Genomic DNA, 15,128 nt, shown 5'->3' with positions numbered 1-15,128 from the left:
TAGATTTCTAGTTTTTAAGCCTGGATTAATCTCATCTTATTTTAGTGATCTCCTTCTCCACAGGTCACCCCTCTAGCTACTGAAATGCTATTTATGCCCAGTACGGACTGTCATTCCCATCTCTAGGCACCTAAATTAGGTGCCTAAAGTTAATTAGTTGAAACCAGTCTTAGTATGTCAAAGGTTTGCAGACAATTAAAATTGACTGAGTGTTGTACATTTGTCCATGGTGGGTGACACATACTGATTACAAAATTATGGGGGTACTTTTATACAGTGTCTAGTACAGAGCAATCCCAGCTGGACTGGTTACTTGGCTCTGTCCTCATCTGAATGTTAGTATTAAGAATGTTCTCTTTCTTTAACTATAGCATTTTAATGACCCTTTTTGAGCTGCTTCATCAAGAAAGTCTTAATAAACTGAACAGATAGACCTGGGAAGATCCATTAGTGAATTAAAAAATTAATAATCTAGAATGATTTTATCCAGTCTTTGGACTGGAATATGAAATACTTCTCTACTAGTGTTAGTAGATAGTACCCCTTAATGTAATAATACCCATCCTAGACGTTTAGATAGATGTGAAAGTCTTCTATGGAAAAGCTGACATAAGGGATTTAAAAATGCACAGTTATTTCCCTTAAATGTGCTACATAACCCTGACACTTTATCTCAGCAATACAAGCTGATTTCAACATCAGGTTTTCTGCTGAAACTGTGTAGACCAATTTTATAACTTTAGGTGCTGTGCCAAACCTCTCTGAATTAATGAGCAATTCCTGCTGACTTCAGTGAGCCTTGGATCAGGTTCATAGAGTTGTTAAAGGATGCATAAAATCTTGTAAATAATTTTATACAAATAGATTTTGTTCTGTGATTGAATGTGATAATTTAAGTGCTCTAATTAAAAAGAGAGACTAGGAAAAGGTCACAGCTAAGTATATTTGAATATGGAAGCTGCTTTCAAGTGGTGTAGAAAAGTGTCATGCTTAAATCAGTTATTATAAACCACATTTACAAGATTATTTTCCTTAGCTTTGTAATAAATAATATATTTCATGGTCTTAAGGTTTAAATTCAAGAAAGCAAATTAAATCTTCAAGTCCAACCTTCTGTGTAAGATCAGTCATCATTTTATTTTTGTCAAATGTTGTTTATATTAAGTTCTATGAGTTTAGGCATTTTAGTCCACCAGGAGATATCAGAATGTTAGTTGTGTCTAAGACCCTTTGATTTAGAGACACAAGCTCACAGGGTACATGAGAAAGAAATACCAAATAATCATCATCTAAAAACTATTTTATGTACCAGTTAGCCAATGTCTAATCCTTCAGAGAAAGGCAAAAAGCCCAGAATATGCATGGCCAGTTGTATATTGGAAAAAACTATCTTTTGAATCCCTACTGAATCCTTAAAATTGTGATTTAATAAGTAAATGACTTGGTGCAAAACTGCAAACTTCAGTTTACAGATGGCAATGTAGATTTTCCTTCCTTTCCTATGGAAATAAGAGACACTATGAAACTATCATTGACACCAAACTCAGCTTCCTGTGTTCAGGGCAGTTTGTTTTGTGTTTTGTTTTAGTTTCCCCCCCTCGCCCCTAAATGATGAGTTCTAGAGACTCTAAATGATGAACAGTGATTAAGTTCAGTTAGGAAAAAAATAAATTTATTAGAAGTTTCATGTTGTCTCTAGCTTCCATAAACTGAGATCTTCCTTTGCTTTGCCAGAGAATTTGTACAACTTACTACTGGATACCTTTTCTGTGTGCTTACTGACATTGGGCAAGTCACCTCTCCATCTTCTCTTTGAGGAGCTGAGTAAATGCTGTTACTTAATTTTCATGTTAAAAGCTTTGATACTAAGTTTCCAGAATTTTTTGTTGTCTTGAATATTTCTCTCTCTCAGTTGAACTCTGTCTGCTGTTTGCATGTTTTTTTTAAATGTGGAAAGCAAATCTTGTCACAGTAATCTCATAACAGTCTTGCCAATACAGTCTAGATTGCAAGATAACTTAGTTCTGTGTATTGCTGCCCATTGCAATAGTGCTTCTGCCAAAGCATAGTATGGAAGGATCATGTTGAAATGATTATCTCTGACAACCTCTAAATCCTTCTCAAAGGCACTGCTTGCCAAGACAGTTTCCTATTCTGTACATACTGCCTGCATTATTTGTCCCCACATTAATTGCTTGCATTTGGCTGTATTAAAATATATTTTTCTGACAAATGATTTAACAAGCTGTTATTATTACGATCCCCACCAATTTTTGTCTTGTCCACAAACTGTATTAGTGAAGCTACATCACTGTCTAAAGATCATTGATGCGAACAAATAGGATTGAAGCCAATTCCCGCTAGAAATGGCTCTGTCTGCTCATGTCTTTGTATCAACAATTACAGATGAGATCTGTCAGAAGGCCTATCGTAATCTGTCCAGTCTCTTCATGTAATGTGTATTTGTCAAGAATGATGTCTTGTGGTGGGAAGTTAAATACACTGAAAAAATCCAAGCATAATTTATCACTTCATCTAAAAGTCCCATAATACTCTAAAACAAAACAAAGCTGTTAATCAGGCAGACAAAACCCATTTTTTCACGAAACTATAAAATTATTGTAGTGATCCTTTTTCTTTCTAATTCTCTGTTAGAGTTGCATATTGTTTTATCCAGTATTGCTGCAAGGGTGAGGTGTTCTTTCAAAAAGCCATCCTTTTTGAGACATTTCTGAATGTCGGAATTGTTTTAAGCTTTCTTAAACTAAATGAAAAAGAGCTAGTACTAACAGCTCAGCACTGGCAGCTCATGGTAGTGTTGACTGCTTTAAGTAGTAGATCTTCAGAGTCACAAATACATACGTGACACAGTGGTGGTTTACTTTGTCAGTACAAAGTTTAACAGACTGCGATCATTGCAGTGGTCCAAACTTAATTTTAAAGTATGTTGTCTGCCACTCTTCTGGCTGCTTTCCTGTATGGGATTACTGTGAATGTCTGTAAAGTGCATAAAGTAAAAGTCTTTGTACTTAAATTTAAGTAGAAGTTAAAAAGTATGTTAATTAGATTGTGCACCCATTGCTGTAATGGATGTATGTAATGGCGTTATATGCTGTAACGCCCTTTGGCGTTTCTTTGCCATGTTTTGAAGGTTCCTTTCACTAATGCAGGACAGACTGACTTTAGTTTTCTTCTGAAGATCGGTAGATTTCTTCTGAAGTTGTCATTATACATACAATTCCTGCCAAACATATGGAAATGTAGGAACAGACTGCCTCATCTGGTCTACTGCACTCTTTTTGACACTGTCAACAAGAGACCTTCCAGAGGAAGTTCAGGGGAAACCCTGGTGGATAATTATGGGAAGACTCATTCTGTTATTAATACTTTGCTTATTTAGTAAGGCACCATAAATAGTATTTAGCCTCACACACAAAAAATAAATTAGCACTTGAACTATTAATATTGTTCTGATTTAATTAACTGTTAAAGCAAAGCTATTCTCAGCAGCTTATATTGTGTTAATAAAGACCCTTTCTGTAACTGTGGTTTTTTTGTGGGTTTTTTTGTTTGTTTGTTTGTTTTTTCCCTGCACAACTCCTCCCTGGCATGTTGCTCTATCTGAGGGGATGTAATTTTCTGCTGAGTTTCCTTGAGTGCTTGGCTCAACAGGCTGGCTGCACAGCACAAGCACTCGAGTTATGAAGACTGTCAGGGTTAGCAGAGGAGCCCGGTTTTGTCCTGACTATGCTACTACTCCTTAGCACTTGAACCACAAGGCAGGTCTGTGCTAGGACAATCATTTTGAGCTTGAAGTACCTAAGATAGATGTCTTTTGGTGGTTGGGAGTCACCCAACACTACAATTCTGTTGTGTTGCTCAATAATATCTTGAAAAATACCACAACAGAAAAGAAAGAAGGAAGAGATATACAGAGTCCTCCAAATTCTTGTGTGATAGTTGGCAATAATATGCTCTGTTAGTCATACATGGGAATCGGAAGGAAGACTTAAAAAAAAAAATCATAAAATGGATTATAAATCACACTTATTTTTAAACTCACTGATTTTTGAGGGTCTGATATATCTTTTGAGACTAGCAATACTGTACCTGTAACAATGATATAGTACAATGGTAAGCATAAGTATCAATTGACTCTTTTGCTGTTGCACCCTAGAAAGTTGGGTTTCCTAGAGGGTCAAGTTTTTAACCCCGGAGGGTCAAAACATAAATGTTTTCTTGGAGTATATGATATGTTATATATAATAAACACATAGATTACCATCAGGGGATGCTGCAAACCTACAGTCCTGATTTAAGCTGGAGTTTTATATTTGAATGTTCAACTGAGTCCAGAACAAAGCATTTATAGATTGTTTCAGGTGTGCCAGAAGCTTAACAACCTGAACACGTGTTACAAATGAAAATTATTTTGAAAAAAAAAAAAACCCCAAAACTAATATACCACTTAGGATGACACCTTTTTTTCTTTAGTGTTACTCAGTGGGGTAGAGTTGGATCCCACCTTCCTCTAGATGCCATTTGGGGGCATATAAGAGCTATGTACATAATGCATTGCAAGGAGCCAAGATGGGGTTTCAGCAGTGTGCCTGTGATACACTGACACAATCAGCTACATAGATCTTACCTAAAGTATTTCGGCATTTCTCAGTACTGTATTATCTGCTTCTCAATTACTTGGAAAGATGCACGTATTTAATATGAATTTCCTTGTATGTGTACTCTGTTAATTATTCTGTACATATTCAAGCAGGAATAATGTAATGTTTCTATGAAAGCACTGCACAAACTCTGCATTTAAAAAGCACAGCTGGTGATCTTCTGATACTGAAATGCACATTCACAAGGAAACAAGAATCTGAGCATACTAACATTACAATGACAACTAGTTAGGTAAGGTATTTAATCATATGGAATAAACCTTCAGTTGATATTAACATTAAAAGGAGAATAAAATGATGAGTTTTCCTTTATATATGCAAGTATTTAAATCACAAGTTAACTGCTAATGGTCAAAAGATAGACATAAAAATGCAGTGACACAATATGGACAGTATATTCTTAAATAAGCAGTAAATAAAGTCACTCAGCTATCCCATCGGGATATTAACCATGTGACATTGCCAGGTGCAACTCCTTAGTTCACTAACATCTGATGGACCAGATGTTGCAACTGGAAGAATTCTTTCCACTGCTCTGCACTTCGGAGCAGAAGGGTGTCATGTACCATGGGGATTGTACCTTCCACACCTTGTTGTGCAACATTTTCCCCAGCACTTTTTTTCTGGGGAAAAAAAAAAAAAAACCAAACCAGGAAATATTTAGGAAATAAAGCTTGTTTATTAAAACCAAGATACTGTTAGTCTAGAAGTATTATATTTTGGTTATGAAATTGTTAAAGTTCTTTTATAATCTAAGTATGAGGAATATTTCCTTTTAAAAAAGCTACTAAACATTTAGAAAAAAATGGATCATATTGTGGAAGATTAAAACTGTAGCCAGTTTTCCTGAACACTGAGTATTAAAGAACCATGTGCTAGATTCTGACTTTCTCTTTTTTGCAGATGGTCCTGTGTCAGTTGGAATGAGTCTGGATGTTGCAAGCATTGATACAATATCAGAAATAAATATGGTATTGTAGTTTTTGCAATCTTTTTTGTTTTGCTTGTTGATAAGCTAATGCCCTGTGTTTACAGCTGCTGGCAATGTGACTTTGAGGCTTTTCTCCTTGTGCAGTCAGTGTGCGTTAGGAGATGGAATTTTATTTTTCACTACAATAGTGGTTATAGCACTATAATAAGTATAGAAATGCAGGTGTAAATCACACCTCTCACAGATACAAGCAGAAATTTGCTACTATTAATCTTAATGATATGAAACAGAAACTTGCTACTATTAATCTTAATGATATGCATGTAGAGCAGTATTTATTTTCCAGATGAAATGTCTAAATCTTTATGCATTTCAGAAAATTAAAGATATAATCACGTGATTTTGAAGCCACTTCCTTTCCTTGTGATTAGATACAGCTGAATTCATATTGGTTTTCTCTTTTACTGTTGCACATTAATTTATTCCAGCTGTGTTTCATTACATTTGTATCATTTATTTTTGAACAAATTATGAAATGCAGTATACTTTTCTACTTAAAGATCCTCCACTGATACATAGAAATGAAAGGCAAAATTAATTAATCAGGTATTCAATATTAGAATATATTTGTGTGTGCGTGTATATATATAAAAGTCTGTATATATATAAATCAATATATCTAAAAATTAAAAGTATATGTATATGAAAGTACCTCACCATTTCATTACTCAGGCTTCCACAGAAGTTGAACGTTAGAATCCCTATGATTTAGAAAGGGGGAAGTAAGGTCAGAACTTCAGATGAACTTATACTGATAAAAACACACCATAAAATCAAAAGTTGGTTGAAAAGGTGCTAAGAAATAGTGTGATTTTAATGTATGACTACAAGGCATATCTGAATTGAAGGTGAATTGGGCTGAGAGCTATATTCGTCTTGATAAATTTGGCACCACTGTTTCTCTTGTGATGCTGAAAGAATAAATTGTGCTAAAAGATCGTGATTCCCTTCCTATTTCTCTAACATCTCGTCTATTTGAATTTATACTTTTTTCAAAGTTTTCTTAAAAAATGCATTATTTAGTAGTTTATGTGAACAAAATGATGTTTGCAACCACTTGTATAAATAATTGTAAAATTTAAAGATTTATAAAGCCAGATGATCTGCTTACAAAACTGATGAGTTCAGCTGATTTATAGCCCCAGACTTAACCATGAGCTTTTACTATAAAATTCCAGTGACCACAAGAACAAAATCTACTCAAGATACTATTTCTTTATGATGTCAACCTCACATCAAGTGATGGAAAATTTGGCAGAACAAGAGCCAGTACTGCTATCAAGTGCCAGCATTTAAGAATGGGGCATGGAGAGTCACTGGCTATTTGTGCCCAACAGATGTTTCCATATACTATTGTAAAACAGAATATAATGCAGACTCGCTCTGTATGATAATTTTGGTTTTTTTCTTTCAGGACTACACGGCTACCATATTTCTAAGGCAGCGATGGACTGATGAGAGACTTTGTTTCGATGGTAATAAGAGTTTAAGCTTAGATGGTCGGCTTGTGGAAATGCTTTGGGTACCAGATACCTTCATAGTTGATTCAAAGAAGTCTTTTCTGCATGATGTCACTGTTGACAATCGTCTTATAAGAATATACCCTAATGGAACAGTCTTGTATGCTCTACGGTATGTATATACCACATACTAGCCTTTATATTTAGCTTCTATTTACATTATAAACTTTCCAGGTTAGTGTAATTTTATGCTTAAGAAATGGATCTATTTGTAAAAGTAGAATGTGCATCATCTTGTAGTTTTACAAATATGTAATATTATTGACCAATATGATTAAATTCTTAAATTAATAATAAGTCTCCTTTTCTTCCCTAAATAGACCCTTTTGCTTTCATGTAGACCAAACACATGAATTGCATTTTGCCATTCCAGTTGTTTTGCAGTGAAGTCATCACAGAGGAAAGCAAGCCGTGATGATTGATTTGCATTATTTATTGCAGATTATCCTCTATAATAGGTTTTGATAAATATAATACAATTGTAAAATATGTTGTAAAATATCAACAAAGGAAAAGGCACACTGTAAGTGAGAAGGGAGCAAGAGGTGGCCTTTTTAGAATGCCATTAAACTCAGCTATTCTGTAGTGGTTTCTTGTTGGGGATGCTATTACTCTTCCCCCTTAGATACTAGGAAATACTAGATTTTTTTCCTCACAGTAGATATTTGCCTGCAAATATTAGTTCAAGAAGGATACATGGATTATTTTTATTTTTACTGATGCATGATTTTATCCCATTAATAATCAGCAATACTCTTTTTTTTTTAAGGATCACCACAACTGTTGCATGCAGCATGGATCTGACCAAATATCCAATGGATAAGCAGACATGTACTTTGCAACTGGAAAGCTGTAAGACGCCTACTACTTATTTTTATACAATTAGAAAAATATCTGATCTTTTTCAAGTGCTGCTAGATATTAATACCAAAGAGACTGGAATTTTCAAAGAAGCCAAGGGACAGTATGTGACCAGTCTCTATTGAATTACAGTAGTATCTGCATACAAAGATAAATGCACGAGGCATCACTGAAAATAGAAGAGCAGTACTAAAATGCTGCTATGCTATTAATGATTAAACAAAATCTCAGCAGATTATCATTGGCCTGCTTTTGCCATGCACCCTGCAGTTATTCTGTTGGTCTTCAGGGGGAGTTCTATGAGCAGACATTTTCCAGCACAGCTGAGAAAATATTTTTTTATTTGTTTTTCTCTTTCAGATAGTATGTATTTTTTTTCCCCTTGAGGCACAATTCCTTTAGGAAAGAAAGACATTAGAATAAGGCTTATTTGTAATGCATAGAGTTCATAATTAATTAATTTACTGTCTTCATACTGAAAAAAGGTAGTTGCACAGACAGTTCTGTTCTGAGATGGATATATACAGATCTTTCTATGACTTATTTAATTGTCTCTATGCCAGTGCACTCGGAAAAAAATGTCATCAATTGGTGGACCAGAACAAAATATACCTTTATAGGTTCTCATTTTATCAATTGATGTCCTCATAATTTTCATTAAAATTTGATCTCTAATACTTTGTAGATATGGTTGCTTTGCAAATACACAAATGTGCATGTTTATACTTTTTGCTATTGTTCATATGATAAGACTCTATCAAAATATTTTTGCATGGGATAATGTAAAAGGATACCCAGTCCTGTAAGGTGAAAATATATATTCAAATATATGTCAATACATATTCAAAATCTTTTGGAAGGTTTTTCAGTACTTGTCAAGTTTATTCTTTACCATTTCAGACATGTATGTGTGTTCTTTATCTTCTGTTGGTAATGACCAATTAGAAGATTGCTGCAAAGTTTCATTTTAGACAGAACCACAAAGCAAATCAACCCCAAAACCATCCTTACACAGGAGTCCCTCTAGAACCAGCAGTTTTATAAGATCTGTTTAACAAACAGTGATTTCAAATAGAGTTTGGATTTATCTCTGATTTATTTTCCTTTAGAAGAGCATATTGGTAAACCAACGCATATGGTTTTTTACATCAAATTGCCTAATGAGTAATTTAATATTTTCTCTAGTTCCAGAATGAAATATAAGTCCAAGTACTTAAATTTATTTGACAGTATTAAAAAAGGAAAATTCCCTATATAATTAAAAATAAGCATTTTTCAGAATGATTCCATCTGCTTTTTCAACAACACGCAAATGTCTCCTGTCCAAGGGGAATACAGTAACGTCATCACAAATGTTCCCATGACGTTGGAGTTTAGTTTTAAAGAAAACAGCTAAAAGAAAGAAGTGTAAAAAGAGAGTGTGCCTTTAGCTGTGGCCCTTTTTCTTCAGTGCACTGTAATACTTTCTTTTGTGTATGCTGGAAATGGTGTTTGCCCCTTCATGAGATAATCTATGACAATTTACAGATGAATAATGACACATCCTAGAATACTGCTTGCAAATGCCATTACCTGGAATTGAGAATTGTGAATGCAAGCATGCATATACATCCACACAAATACCAATGTGTATAAATAAAATGCAAATACGTGATCTGAAACAAAGTGTTAAGCCTTTTATTAAGTGATTACTAATGTAAACATTCAACATTATTAAGTAATGGCTTTACACAGTAGAGCAACCCTAGCGGCCTTTACAACATGCTATTCTGCTATTAGTAGTTAATAATATTAATTGATTTATACTTTCTACAGAGCAAAATACATTTCAGCCTTGTTTGTTTCTCCTATTGTTGCAACACTTCAGAAGGTAGTACAGGCATATGTTAGGAGACAGAGAATGGCCACTCTGAGTCTCTGTTGATATGGCAGATGTGGCATTTGGGGACTTGGAGGACTCCTGTCTTGGTGCTCCCAGGGGGGTTCATGCTCTCTGCCATATGGTAGGGAACACCATCATTCATTCACACTGGCTGAGGGCTTTTTTCCTTCCCCTCTGGTCTCCAGTCCAAGTATATATTCATGTTTTGGGCCTATCTCTGAAATTTCATTTCCTTTTTGAACTTGTCCTTTAGCATTTACTCAGTGAAGAGTCATGTGAAGGCACTTAACTTGTGCTTGACAATCAGGGGAAATTAAAATTAGCAACAGAAAGGTAAAGAAACTAATTTGTATTAGGCATTATAAATGTTTAATTCCAAATTTACTATTCCTGTAGTTAACCCTGTTCACATTAGCTGCGTGTACTGTATCAATGAAGTACAGGAATGAGACATTTTGGGCTGAGGAATTAGTTAGAATGAAAACTCAGTGTAATAGAGATTACTTGTAAAAGCCAAATAACATGGCTTAAGGAGTTTGTCTCTATGAACTTTTTAAACATTTTATAATTAGCAAAATATTAATCCCCCGAATAAAGAATAACTTTGCACAGAGGGAACACTGTGCTATTTAACTTTACTGACTATTGGGAAGACTCTCCCCATGAAAATTCTTCACAAATAGAGTATTGGAATTAGTATTTTCAAAGAATTTTCATAGAAGGATCACCAAAACCTACTAATTGTTCAGCTAATGAAAATACTTTGGAACAAAAATGGTTCTATTAAAGCAAAACAACCTCCATTTGGAGATATGCCTGTTATCGCCCATCTAGGCATTGAGAATTTTGCCCATCTCATACAACTTGGAAGACTCAATATCATGTAAAAAATAAATAAGAATTTACTGTGGTGCTCTCTAGTTCTTTGGACTTTAAATATCTGCAGTTCATTTATACTGAAGTAAAATGAATCCATGTCTGGAGTCATGCGTAAAAACTACTTCTATGAACTGCTTTGTTTTGACTGAGGGCAATGCAATCATTTGTTTATAGGAAATGTTATTTTTATTTTTCACCTCCCAAATCTGTGAAGCTTCCCAGCATGTGGTTTTACAGAATCAAGAACTTAGCTTGTATGCACATGCTTTTGGCTTAGTCTTTTGACACAGCAGTGTTTTGGCTTTAAATGTTATAAACATGATAATGTAAGGAGAGATTCCTGGTCATGATACCTTTTCAGAAAACTGCCAATGATAGTGAAAACAAGATTTACATTTAAAGAATGGTCAGGGAAAGAATTTCCAGGTGAAATTGTCATTTTAATTGGTAAGCAGCACAGTGTTTCCTTGAAATGAAACTTCTGAACTGTTGTTTTTCTTACATTAAATGGCTGTAGGAAATCAGTTATTTTTTTATCATTGCAAGAATCAAGGCCATTAACTTAAAAATATTAAAATGCTCTTTTTTATTTTAATGCATGTCTTTTTCTGTGATTCTAGAGCTTTGTTCCTCTTGCAGCATTTATCCTTGTGCAATGTATTGCATTATTGTTTCACACTATAATTTACTTACAATTCACTGGAGTCTAAAAATAATCATCTGCTCATGTTTCTGTTCCCTAAGCTTAGCTATTAACTTGCACAATGTAAGTCTGTCAAATACAAGAATGATTGATCTATGTAAGCTAAAGGAAAAGATGTTCAAATGCTCCCTGTTAACATGTAAATTACATTAACATAATCTTGAATTAATCATATACGCTAGCCTGAAAATTGCCTGCCTTTTAATATAATGGGAAAAAGCTACAGAGGTATTTTAGCTATGATTGTGCTGCATATTGACAAGTGTGTGCAAAATACAGTTGCCTTCTGATAGATGATTCATGTCCCATCTCAGCTCCTAATTACTACTTGAAGGTTAAGAGGAAATCTCCTGGGGCCCCTGAAGCGTGCCACGCTGTTGAGCCTGCAGAAACATCAGCATCTAAACTGGTGTCCTTGGGAAGCATCCAAACTCCTAAGCCAAAATGTCATCCCGAGTGATGACCCAAGCCCAGCTCAGAGCACAGCGCCAGCACGCAGCAGCCCTGCTGTTCTCCTCACTTCTTTGTTTTGTCAGGAATGAGGACCAAAGGCACTGCACCGAGAAACAGCAGCCTGGGATGCAACAAAGGGCACACAATGTTTAGTCCAAACGCTGGCAGTGCTGCAATTCATAAAAACTGTATTTCTTTAAAGCTTAATAGCTTTAGAATGCCATGTGGTACTAATCTCTTTTATTAGTTTATGTCGTCTATAATAGAATAAAAGATCTAAAAAAGACCACCTCCAAAAAAAGACAGATTTTGAATTATGACTTTGCATGTTATTGGGAGTTCTGTTGCAAACAGGCATTACGTTCTGCCAAAAACTATCATTGTTTATGTCTTATTGTACTTTCAGACAGACAAATAAGAAACAGCTGAACCATAAGTATGCTCAACACAAATTAATTATTGTGTAAAATAAACGCTTTTGTTGGCTTGTGTATTACTACAGGGGGTTATAACATCAATGATGTAATGTTTTACTGGACTAGAGGAAATGATTCAGTTCGAGGTTTGGACACACTCCGACTGGCACAATACACAGTAGAAGACCACTTTACCTCAGTATCTGAAGCGGAATATGAGACAGGTAAAAATACCCTTCTAACACTTTCTAGGTACTCTGAAAACAGAGCAGCATTAAGGAACTGAGCACATTGCTTTATCTTAGGATGACAGTTTTCATTTTCTGCTAGATTACATTCTTGAAACTATATATACTTTTCCAGATGTTACCAGCAGAGACCCAGCTCATGTAAAGGTTGAGAGTTTTTCAGCATTTTCTTTGAAGCTATGCATTATCTAAAGAATGATAAACAAGGGATGTACTACTTCTTCCATCAATGTTAGGAAGAGCTCTTGTGAAGAAAGAAGAACCTGTTAATTGGGTATTTAAATTGGGGAGAGACCAGGGACCCTGGGTATCCAGCTCAGACCAGATCCCAGCTTTCTTGGAAATAGCCAGTCCAGCTCTATTAGGCAAGTCAAAAGCCTCTATTCAGCCATGGAAATTTCCGTGAATATGCTGGGTACTTTTACAAGTGCAAGAAGCTGGGTTTCATGATTAGTGCCTGTCAGAGTTGCTCTTTATCTGCAGCAGCCTCTGTCCAGCCTGGTGGGCAGCAGAGCACAGATTGCCTGGCCTGAGGTTCCTCTGCCTGGGGAAGGGTCAGGAGCATTTCCACAGACCTGCTCTTCTGATTTTAGGAAACTGCTGTAGAAAGTTTCCTCTAACTGCAGGACTTAGCCTCAGGAAAGTGTCTGCTTCTGTTTATTTTCCAGAGATTTCAAAAGGGCTTTTAGAGAGTTCAAGACCTGCCAAACCTGCTTTACGCTCTTTGAGTTACTCTTAGGTCCTTCACTGCTGTTCTTCACTGCATACTCAGTTTCTCTTCTGCTCAAGTCAACATGCCAGCCAGAAGGGTGATCTTGAAATGAAGACACACACATCCTTCAAAGCTGTAATTTCACCAGAGGATATATTACCAATTCTGAATCACAGAAATATAGTTTCTCTATTCCATTGTTGTATATTTCTGCTTTAATAATTCAACACAGAGAAACTTTATGCTCTATTTTCAGGTATTAATTCAGGGTAAAAGTCAAAGTTCTCTAAATGTAAAAATGAAATACATACTAGCAGGATCTCAAAGTATCTTGCTACTTGTGTAAGTGACATCTGCTTGCCTTCCTCCTCTTTACAGCTTCTGGGTAAGCAACATCAGGTTCAATCAAAGGAGAATAATCCTCTACTGTTGTTCTGACCAGGAGGGTATTAGGACCTGTTCACCATATAGGAAAGAGGAAGAGGAAACCTGCTTAATTCGATTAAAATTTCCCACACCTGACTGTTTCAGTTCTCCTGTTCAAGAAAGCCACAGCCTCTTAATCTGCTTAATTTTCTATTGAGTCATTATGAATTAGGTGCTGTTTTCTACAGACTGTTTTTAAGAAAGCAGTGCCTACTGTAGCCCATATTAAAAGAAAAAGGCAACCAGATTATGGAACTATGTAATCAATTTAGAAATGAAAAATGATTTTGCATTCCTTAAGACCATTAACCCCATTAATAGATGTCTGAGAGTATTTTATAAATAACAGTTACATTATAAATAACAGTTATTCACAAGGCTAAAGCTAAAGATATGAGAGAAGAGCCATGTGTAGTATTTCCTAACACAGCGAAAAAAGCAATCAGGATTTGATACTCTGTGAACTTGAACAGACAGTACAGCTGTTGTGCAAGTGAAATATTGTACAACAATGCAAACTCCAAGTTCATGTACAGCCACTGACAGAGCCAAATTTAAAATGTGGTCAGCAAAATTCCTGCCTAAGTAACTTCAGTAAATTTAAGAAAAGGACATTGTGGATGAAAAGGACATTGTGGATTAATCTTGTTTATAGAACAGCATGTATCACATAATTGTGATCACGTTATTGTAATCACATAATAATAAGTCACTTTGAATAATGTTAGACTGCTGCCTAGGTTTTGGTGTTGATTTTGTTTTGGTACAGACCAATTTCATTTTGGACATACGTAAATTAATTGCTAGAACCACTTCCTACATGTCTTTTAACTATAGTCCTTATGCTGCATACACTGATACATTCTTGGAGCCCCAAACCATGTGTGTGCATCAGTGGCTGCTGGGTTTTTATTTTAGCTGTCTAGCTAACACCACCTGTGTTCTCAGAGTAATAAGTAGTGATATAAAAAGCTTGTCTTTTTATTGGAAAAACATAAAAGTAATGAAGGACTGTTACAGTCTAGCTTTTTGTGTAAATAATCATAGAAATAAGGCTGAAATACACTTTATGAATTAATTTAATCTGTTTTCATGTTGCCAGGCAAAGTTATCTATATCTACAGCCTACTTCCTGACAGATGTTTCTAGGAGTAAGTTAGACAAGCCTCCAAAGTGTCTGCTTCACCCTCCCTAGATGATTTTTTTTCTAGTGATTATTACATGCATATTTTTCTGATGTCTAATCTTGATCTCCCTTGCTGCATTTCAAACCTATTAAGTGGATATAGAAGACAAATTTCCTGCTATTTTTCAGCAGCCCTTTCACTATTTCAGGACAGTTGTATTTTTTCTCA

At 35.3% G+C, this 15,128-nt stretch overlaps 1 protein-coding gene across 1 annotated transcript in view; it reads left to right on the top strand.

The window, feature by feature from the left end:
• The window catches only part of LOC141926213 (gamma-aminobutyric acid receptor subunit pi-like), a 47,545-nt gene that overhangs the window by 17,638 nt on the left and 14,779 nt on the right, over positions 1-15,128 (top strand). The window contains exons 4-7 of the mRNA XM_074831638.1: positions 5,586-5,653; positions 7,088-7,305; positions 7,963-8,045; positions 12,474-12,611. Coding sequence (XP_074687739.1) covers positions 5,586-5,653; positions 7,088-7,305; positions 7,963-8,045; positions 12,474-12,611 — 507 coding nt within the window. The remainder of the gene's footprint in view (positions 1-5,585; positions 5,654-7,087; positions 7,306-7,962; positions 8,046-12,473; positions 12,612-15,128) is intronic.

This window comes from Strix aluco, chromosome 7 (genome assembly GCF_031877795.1).
Source record: "Strix aluco isolate bStrAlu1 chromosome 7, bStrAlu1.hap1, whole genome shotgun sequence".
Lineage (NCBI taxonomy): Eukaryota > Metazoa > Chordata > Aves > Strigiformes > Strigidae > Strix > Strix aluco.
The sequence above is the reverse complement of the archived record's forward strand: the minus strand, read 5'-3'. Positions and strand labels throughout refer to the sequence as shown.